Source organism: Nelumbo lutea, chromosome 1, assembly GCF_056320005.1.
Source record: "Nelumbo lutea isolate HS-2025 chromosome 1, American lotus-T2T, whole genome shotgun sequence".
NCBI classification, from domain to species: Eukaryota; Viridiplantae; Streptophyta; class Magnoliopsida; order Proteales; family Nelumbonaceae; genus Nelumbo; species Nelumbo lutea.
In genome coordinates this window covers 153,678,250-153,687,645 of record NC_142684.1, presented here as the reverse complement: position 1 = coordinate 153,687,645, position 9,396 = coordinate 153,678,250, and the positions used below count along the sequence as shown (strand labels likewise).

The 9,396-nt window shown below is 36.0% G+C and overlaps 1 protein-coding gene across 1 annotated transcript; it reads left to right on the top strand.

Moving 5' to 3' along the window:
- Positions 1-3,612: 3,612 nt before the first annotated feature.
- On the top strand, positions 3,613-9,058 carry LOC148878496 (Na-translocating NADH-quinone reductase subunit A). The gene is made up of 3 exons (XM_088955642.1): positions 3,613-3,789; positions 8,084-8,184; positions 8,493-9,058. Exons 1-3 carry the CDS (start codon positions 3,738-3,740, stop codon positions 8,772-8,774), a joined length of 435 nt encoding a protein of 144 aa, XP_088811768.1. The 5' UTR covers positions 3,613-3,737; the 3' UTR covers positions 8,775-9,058.
- The last annotated feature ends 338 nt before the right edge of the window (positions 9,059-9,396 follow it).

Sequence of the window (9,396 nt, the reverse complement as noted above, 5' to 3'; positions counted from 1 at the left end):
TGAGTTGTAATTTGTGATTTGTGACTAGGTCAAGTGGGTCAATGGTTCAAACTACCCAAGTAGTACGGATTTTGATAAAATAAATGATTTTTGGGCAATTTTTAGGTTTTGGGAAAAGTGGAACCAGAAATGTGACTTGTGACATTTTCAAATGGTTCAATTATTTGAGTAAACAGTGGTTTGAAAACATTGGCCTTGGCTATAGTGTCAAAACATCATCCTCGATGGGATAAGAAATCAACAATGCTAATTTTAAAAACAAATATTCTCTTGTATATGATGGTGGTGCCTTATTTTTTCAATTGTTGGATTATGTTGTAATCTAACAGTTCATGTAATATAGGTTAAAGTGGGTTTTACATATAAATTGTTTTTTTTTTCTTTTTTTCTTTTTTTTTTTGCTACTATATAATGTTAGATTTGGAGCCTGCTCTTTTTCTTGTGAAGAAATAAAGAGAGGTTGAGAGAATGCGTGCTTTTGATGTAAACGTGAGGGTTTTTTTTTAAGGTTTGGAGAAGGAATGGAGAATAGATGCACAAGAGTTGATGATTGATTTAGGTTGAAAACTATACTATACCATATAATGTTTTTCATTTTTTTTTCACGATTTTCTTCTCTCCTATGGATGTGAGTGACAAGGCTGATGTTGCAATTTTGGGTAGGATGTGTAACATTGTTTTGTTTGCTTCAAGGGAGATGAAAGGCCTCATAGGCTCATAGGAACCTTTAACGGCTTAAGGATAAAATTCTTCAATGATGATTTACAATGAAACAATGAAAACATATATACAGACTCCAACACTCACACAACTACCTACCTATAATCCATTACATACATACGTGACCCACTATGGCACATACACATTCTCTCTTTCTCTTCCTCTCTCTACTAACTGACCCATAATAACTCATAACGAATAAAAAACAACTTTCCCAAGTGGACCCACATGGCTTTCTACTCCATGTATGAACCACACAATGCTAACCAAATATAGACACTCACTACACTAAGGTGGTGTTTGATAAATCTGAAATTTGAAATTTAAAATGTTAAAAAAATATATTAAAAATGTCTGAAATTTGAAAAGAGACATAGATGCTTTTTGACTTTTTAGAGGTTCTAGATAAAGAACGTTATTTGTGTTGGACCAAACCTTCAATATCTGAAATTCCCCAATTTACTATTTTACCCCTAAATAGACTACTTGGTAATTTTGAGTCCAATTTGTTCTATTTCATAAAAAAAGTTATTAAATTCAAAAAAATATTGAAAAATATGAATAAATTATAAAAGTACAAAAAATAATTTATTAAAATAAGAATAAAATTGAAAATACATATAATTTATAAATTAAAAATAAATTATTAATAAAGTCCATGAAACAATGAAAAAATATTTAATAGTTAGCAAATTAATATATTTAAACTATTAAAATATTTAATAATTAATAAAAATAAAATAATTAATACAAATAAAAGTTATAAAAAATTAATTTATTAAAATAAGAATAAAATTGGAAATTATGTATAGGAAGACGGGGGAGAGGGTGTTAACCATTGTTGTTGAGAGTTGTAGCGGCAATAGCAAGAATATGGGGGAGAGAGACCACAAGTGGCTCATCATGGAAGAAGTAAAGGAAGAACCAAACACAAACACGACATTCCTAAACGAAGCTGCCGTTCATGAGTAGAGTTATAGAGAATGTTGGGGCAGAGAACACTAGGGACAATTTTGTGAGTTCCCTCCATGGGTGCTGTGTGGATTTGCGAATTCCCTTCGGATGGATTTGCAGATTTGTGAAGTAGATGATGTAGAGAACATCAAAGAAGAAGAAGAGAGGGGGGAGAGAGAGAAGGGCGGAAGGAGAAGCTTGTGCCGCTAGTCACAATGCTACTTGAAGCCACAACGAAAATGGAGAAAAAAAACAAATAAGCAGAAAATGTTGGAATGCTAAAAACCCTAGAAAAAATAACAAAAACGAGACATGTTGAGTCGAAGAACATACCTGCAAGCAAAACTTCCCAGCAAAAAATCTCCTTTCTCGAACTATGGGAGGAGTCGAATGACCTGAATTTTTAGCTTATATGAAGGGCATTATGGGTCATATCAAAATTGTTTGGGGGTTCTTTTGTCTTTCACTCACGGCTGAATGCCTCTTAGCGCATAAAGCACATGGGGAGGCTCTTTTCTTTTTAGATCTGAAATTAGGTTTCAGATCTGCTAATCAAACCCAATCCAAAGGTAGCTGGCATTTGAAAAGCAACATTTTCAGACTTTAGAGATCTGAAAAGTGCTATCAAATGCCACCTAACTCTTCCAACTTAAACCACATACAATAAGTGGGTGCACTAATGGGAACAACATAAATTCTTTTCTGTTCTTAGAAGTCCTCGTTTCTTTTGTTTTTACTTGGATTTCATTTATTTTTGTCGATATTGGATTCTTTTCGATGATATTTCATTTCAAACACTTCATGCTTTTATCTTATGGATGGTTATTGTTAATTGAACAAATGGTATCGGAACTGGTGGTTTAGTTTTATGCAAATTTTGATGGATGCATGTAATGACTTGCTAGTTTTCCATGCTCAAATAGTTGGTGAGACTTAAGAGCAGTTAGTAAATGGTTTGCAAGAGAAGTTAGTGACTCCTATGGCTTCTCTACCCTCCATCAGTTTATGGTTGAGTGTATTCGGATAGAGTGAGTGGGGAAGTCATTGAGATTCACTTGTGAGTGGATGATGTCTTTCTTACCTGGAAAAGGGAGGTTATAAGAGAGAAAGGGCGTATATAAAAAAGGTGGCCTATAACCTGCTAGCTTAGATTTTTGGGTTAGAGTTAATCAAGGTTTTAAAAATCTACCGGAATTAGAATTATTTTGACCATTGGTTTTTAGGTCAATGGTTCAATCATCTGGTTCTAACAAACAACCTGTTTTAACTTAAAAATTAAAAAATTAAAAAAATAATTAAAATAAAAAATAGAAAAAAACTATTGAATGGATCAAGCATGTTGACAATTTGATTGCCTGGGTCACTGTATGGCTGACCAATTCAATGGTTTTTAGTCGGAAATTGGACTTAGGGTAAAATGGAACCGATTACTTGAATGATTCATGGACCAAATGGTCTGACCATCTGGGTCAATAGCAGTTCAAAAACATTGTCCCCAACAATATAATACAGTGCAAAATGGAAGACATTGTGCTCATAGTGCAACGTGATTGAACGAGAAATAGAAATTTAGAACAGTAAGGATCCGAACAGTAAGTAGTACTACATACTACTAGCAAGTTGGTAAGTGCTGAGTGGCTAACATTTCTGGTTGGTCCTGGTCGGCTAATTAATTACTCAAACCCAAATGTTCCGAACCGGGCAATTTGGTCATTTCATGAAAACACTTACGATCGCAAATCGCAAATCGCAACTCGCAACTCGCAACCATGTATAGCCTTCTCTTGTCGTGCTTTCGTTCCATTTTAGGGTTAAAGAGAGCCTTTAGCTTTGTTCTCTGACATCTTTGTTCCATTGCTTTCTTTCCTTTTTAGGATTAAGGGAGCCTTCCACCGGCCACAGCCTAGGGCCTTTGGATAGTAGATTCGGTTTTCTCTATCTGGGTTGTTCTGACATTTCTGTTGATCTTTTTGATCCGCTTATCTCCCTTTCTCTTCTGCACACGACAGAGTTCCGGGCTTTTGCGCCCTGTAGCCGTTGAAATCCATGATCATCGGCGCTCAATGGATCCATCTTTAGTCCAATCCACTCCTTCAATCGAAGAAGATGAGTGGGGTAAGTTTCTTCTCTTTTTCTTTCCGAATTTCCTACTCTCACGATACAGATATTTTGATATCATTGCAAGTATTATATTCTTTTTGAATTTGAACGTTCATAGATCAATTCGTAATCTGGCTTTTCGGATTTTAGTTCTGATAATGCTGCCTTTGTGCAGAAATTCTGTTTTTATTTTGCCAATGCCGGTGATTGAGGGAAAATCATGGCTGCGGTATTGTATTAAGATGTGATATTTTAATTGGAAAAGCATATGATTTTCTGTTTTATTAATACGTATTATGGGTTGATCCATAAAGCAGATTTTGAATGTTCAGTATTTTGTGGAATTCTCATGTGTGTTTGATTGGTTCTCACTGATGTTGGATTTGAATTAGTATTACTATTTTGTGGATAATTGGTACTGTTTTTTCCCATTGGCTTTATGTCAATATTGTGATGGGTTTCACTATTGGTGTGATGCTGAGTCACTGATTTGGTTAAAATTTGTGGGGTTTAGTTTTGTGGTAATTAGTTTTCGATCTTAGGGGAATGGTAAGGAATTTTAGTGGTTTCCACTCAAGGTCTTTTTTTCGTCAGTATCTTTCCTCTCCGCCATAATTGCATCTGTAAGAAAACCTAACATTTTAGTGTCGAAGGCATGATCATAAGCTATTACATGCTATCATCGGTTACCATAATTCAGTTATTGTCAGTCCCTATCATATCATTGTGCTCCCTCCTAGACATTATTTTACCTAACATCCCCCTCCCCGAGGTGCTTCCGTTAGCTCAAGTTCCATTCAACACTGTAATAGGAGTCAAGGTTCTTGTTAAAATTGTTTATCTTTCCCAAGTGATATTGATAATCATCTCAGCAATTATAGGTACACCCCATTAGAACTTCAAAGATAAATTTGATCAATGTAGATATTCCTGTAAGCATACTTCAAAAATATAGGTTTGTGGAACTTGAAGCTGGTTGAATTGTCTTCATTGCTGCCAAATATCGTGGGTTAATTTATTTTTATTTTATAATAGAAAAGGAGGACATTGTCAAGTTTGAAATCTTAATAATGAAGCATGTATTTCCATGGTTTTCTTCATTTTGCCTGGGCACTGGCTAGCCAACTCACTTCACCTAGTGAGGCCACGATGATTGGGCTTCACATTGACTATCTTGTTATTGTGTTTTCTTCACTGAACCTTCTTTGTAGGCTCACTAGCCTGTTCTTTTTGCATCCTCCATCCTATATTTTTGGGAAAACAAATCAGGGCAGCACAGGCTGGATAGCAACCATGGGTAGTAGCATCCCCAAGAACATCTGGGACATTAACAAACTCGTTCAGTGTTTTCAAACCCATGTTGACTTTGGCTGTAGATCTGGTAACCAGGACAGATAATGAGTTTTTTTATTTTTTATTTTTATTATTTATTATTTATTATTTTTGACTGTTTTTTTTTCTTTAGAACAAGCTAAATAGCTAATTGACTGCTTGAATGATTAAACTAGTGGTCTTTTCTGCCTTGCTTTTTGATGTCAAGGTCGGTTTTAAAAACATTACTGAAATGTAATCCACTCATCCTTAGTGTCTTCGGAGCTATGACCACACACCATAACTTTTAACTACACTTCCAAGAAGGTTTTGGTTATATAGATGCTTCATGAATAAATAGGCTTTTTTCCTCTTCTCAGTTGGCTTTTAAATGTTTCAGTAGATGATTGCATTGCTTGCTTTTGTTGTAGAAAGTTAACCAAAGGCTGACAAATTTGCCTAGACACTTTCACCAGTTCCCTTTCTACATACAATAAAGTGTCCCAGTCAAGGTCAGTGCTTTCCAGTTTGAACCTTAAAACTCCAAAAAAAGGGAAAAGATCCGATTTGAGTTTTTTGTCTTCTTCAAAGTAGACCATCCTTCTACTTGCCGCATTGTTGATACAAAGCAAATTTCATATATTGTAGGTATGAATCATTAGCCTTTTCAAAGCAAAAATTATATAAACTCCTACCACCTAAAAATTTGGATGAAGTCTTTCTTTTCTTGTAGTTGGTTGTTGATGTGACTATATATGCCTATTTATAGTCAAAGCAGAAGATCTTGTGCTCCTTACAGAAATAAACACCAGATAATGGTTCATCAGAATTTTATTGTATAATCAGAGAAAAGCCATGCTTAACTAGGTCAGTTCCAAGTACATACAAAAAAAAATTCATATGCTACTTCCAATATTATAACTGTCCTCCTAGATCAGGCCATTTAGCTCCTTCCTTTTTGTAAGTCAGCTGAAAAGTTTGCACTCCTTTGGATCCATTTAAGTGTTTAATCTGGATTTCAAGGATCTTGCTTTTTTTATTCTATGGTTATGGATTCAAGGCGTTTATCTATTGCCCATTAGCCGACTAAGTACAAGTGTACAACACTAGAGTCTCCTTCGATTTCAAGTTCTAAATAGCCTAAAGACAGCTAATCTCTATCCATCATGACAGAAAATAATTTGGTACAAATTGAATTATGGATCCCAATTAGACCAGTGTATGTTAAGATTTTACCTGCTGAATTTCTGATTTTGCTTCCAAATCCTGAAATTCCAGGTTTCTCTAAGGCTCAGTTTGGAAAGAGAACATTATTACAAATATAAATATGTACAGTACAAATGTATACAAAATGCAAGATTTTGGATTCTACGTATTTGTATTTGTACTCCTTCCAAACTGAGCCTAAGGCTCCGTTTGTTTGTGATACAAATGCCGAACCGGGGTATTTATGTACCCTGGTTCACGTTTGTGAGTGTTTGTTTGATATGTAAAAAAGTAATGAGTATCAGATCAAAAATGTATTTTCTGACACTTTTGTACTCTGAGAAGAGAGAATTACTGTACCTATTATTTGGATACAATTTTGTGTTCTTTTGATAATTAACTTTTTGACCAAAGTTAAGGCATTGGAGCATTTAATGATGGGCCCACACTTTGCACCAATTTCAAACAAACAAGATGAGTGCAAAAATGGTTTAAAATGTGAACTGTGTTTGCATTCATGAACCGAAAAAAGAGTAAATATGTAGTGTACATATTTTCATTTGCATTGCAACCAAACGCAGCCTAAGCTGCATTCAATAAGCAGTTGATGGTATTTGCTATGCTCTTTCCTTGTGTAGGAGGCGTATTAAGTTTAAGGAAACTTTATTCAGACCAGATGCTTGTTCCACTGAGTGCATACCTTGATTTATGAAGAAAATTTTGGTGTGAAACCCTCGGTGTGTGTGCAGAACTAAACCCTTGTTTGGAACATTTTAGAATTAAGATATTGGAACCTTAAATGGTTCCTACCGCCAGGGTGGGGGGGACTCTAACACAAGGTGGGATATGGGGTTGATGCTTCGTTTGGAAGAGTGCAAATGCAAATATGTACAGTGCAAATACAAGGTTTATAAATACTGTATATAAGGTTTTGCACTGTACATATTTGCATATGCACTGTTCTCAAACTGAGCCTGATGTGCACTGGGGGGGACAAAGGAGTGGCTGATGAATTGGGTACTCAATCCAGTAGCTTCAGGAGGAATATTTTTCAATTGGTGCAGTGTGAATTTGTTAAATTGAGGCAGTCGGTAGTCAAAATTGGTGGACTGGGGCCTTGGGCCAGTACTAATTTTTCGTTGCTTGCTTTTCCTTTTTTTTTTGAAGTATACCTATTTTTCTTCTATCCATTTGGTCTCCATGTGATCTTATGCCAATCTCTTGCATGCTCTTTTATGTTGTTTATTTTACTATTATAATCACTAGAAGTAAGGGTGTCAATAGACCGGTTTTGGATTGGACCCTGTCCAGTCCAAAATGATTTTGGACGGATTGGATGGACCAACAAGACATATTGGATTGGATCAATCCGATCCAAAATATTTATTAGATTGGATTGGACCTAGTCAGTCCGTAACAAATTTATATTAGATTGGGTTGGATTAAGCCAATATCTGGTCCATTAATATAAGATAAGAATATATGTGTCAATGGATTGAGTTTGGGTTGAAACCAATCTAAATCAAAATGAATTTGAATAGATTGGATGGTCCAGACATTGAATTGGACCGGTCCAAATTGGTCCAAAACATTCATTGGATTGGACCTGGTCCATTTATAATGGACTCACATTGGACTGGACCGGATTGGACCAAATCCAGTTCAATTGACACCCCTAGTCTAGAAGCATGCTTACATTATTAGAGACTGGCATAAGAAAAATGCTCCATATACTGATGGGTTCTTGATCCCAAGTCATATTGACAGTGTTGCACCTTACTCTTTGTTCCAGATACTGATGGGTTCGTGATCCCAAGCCTGGACATAGGAGACTCAGAACAAAACAAGGAAGATGTTCAGAAACTGAAGGACTTAAAACCTGCAGCTCCAAAGGTCAGTACCAAAAAAAAAAAAAGAAAAAAAAAAGAGGTTTTAGTTGGAAGGAAGTTCGCTAGCATGTTTGAACATTATTATTCACTAGTACAAGGGCTTATGCTATGCAAGTATGCAGGTAAAGAGTGAAGATACAAGTAGTTAATATTATATAATGAAATTAAATTTTTATGACCTGCACCAGAAGGCAAATATTTGCTTTATATATAGATATAGATAGGTGTGGAAGAACCAATATTATGGTGTCAAATGCGGTTAATTTTTGAACTCATCTAAGACCTGTATGCATATCTATTGCACTGGAGCAGGCCAAAAAGGAAGAGGAGAAGATATACTTGGGTCCTCACGGGGCTCCTCCTTCGCAAGTAAAGCAGCAGGAGCTGAACGTGACTGGCCGGAAGCAGCGGTTCAAGCAGAAGCTGAAAGAAGCGGATAGGAAGTTCATAGGAACAGGGCGTGATAATAAGGTGGATACTCTGCGAGAGCTCGTCGGCAGTGGCAAAGCAGGTGGTACCATGTCCAAGGGTTCTCCTCGGGGTTGGCTTGACCCACATTGTCATGAGTCTCAATTCGAGAGGTATTCTCAGTAGGTACTCTGCTCTAGTAGCTTAAGATAACTTCGGCTTTCTGGGTCTCTCTCTCTCTCTGTCTCTCGCTCTCCCAGCAGTCCAGCACAAACTGTAGGGGTTACGGAGGTATTCTCAATAGGTAGTCTGTTCTATAGTAGCTTAAGATAAATTGGATTTCCTGGGTCTCTCTCTCTCTTTCACAGTACAAACTGTAGCGGTTATGTATCTTGGTTTCGTGGTCTGGTTATTTAGAGATAATACAATTATTGTCTATTTATCTAAGAACCAATACCGCCTGCTTAGTATCTCTCTCTGGTAAGCCTGCATACTAAATGTTTAAAGCATCACCCAAAAATCCGAGGATCGATTATATTAGCTTGTGTGAAACATACGGTAGAGAAAAACCTCACATGGGTCCTACACCTATTGTACTGTCGTATTTCTACAATGTATCGGCAGGAGTGTATCGTTACAATTTTCGGTCATATTTTTTAAAATTTTCCAAATTTTTTATATATGTTTTTATATTATTTAATTTAATTAATAAAAATTGAGTTTATGGGAACACCTGTAAATAGGTGTAAGTAGACCCGTATCCCCTGAATCGTGCATATATGCATTAGTGTTGTATTAGCTGATATGC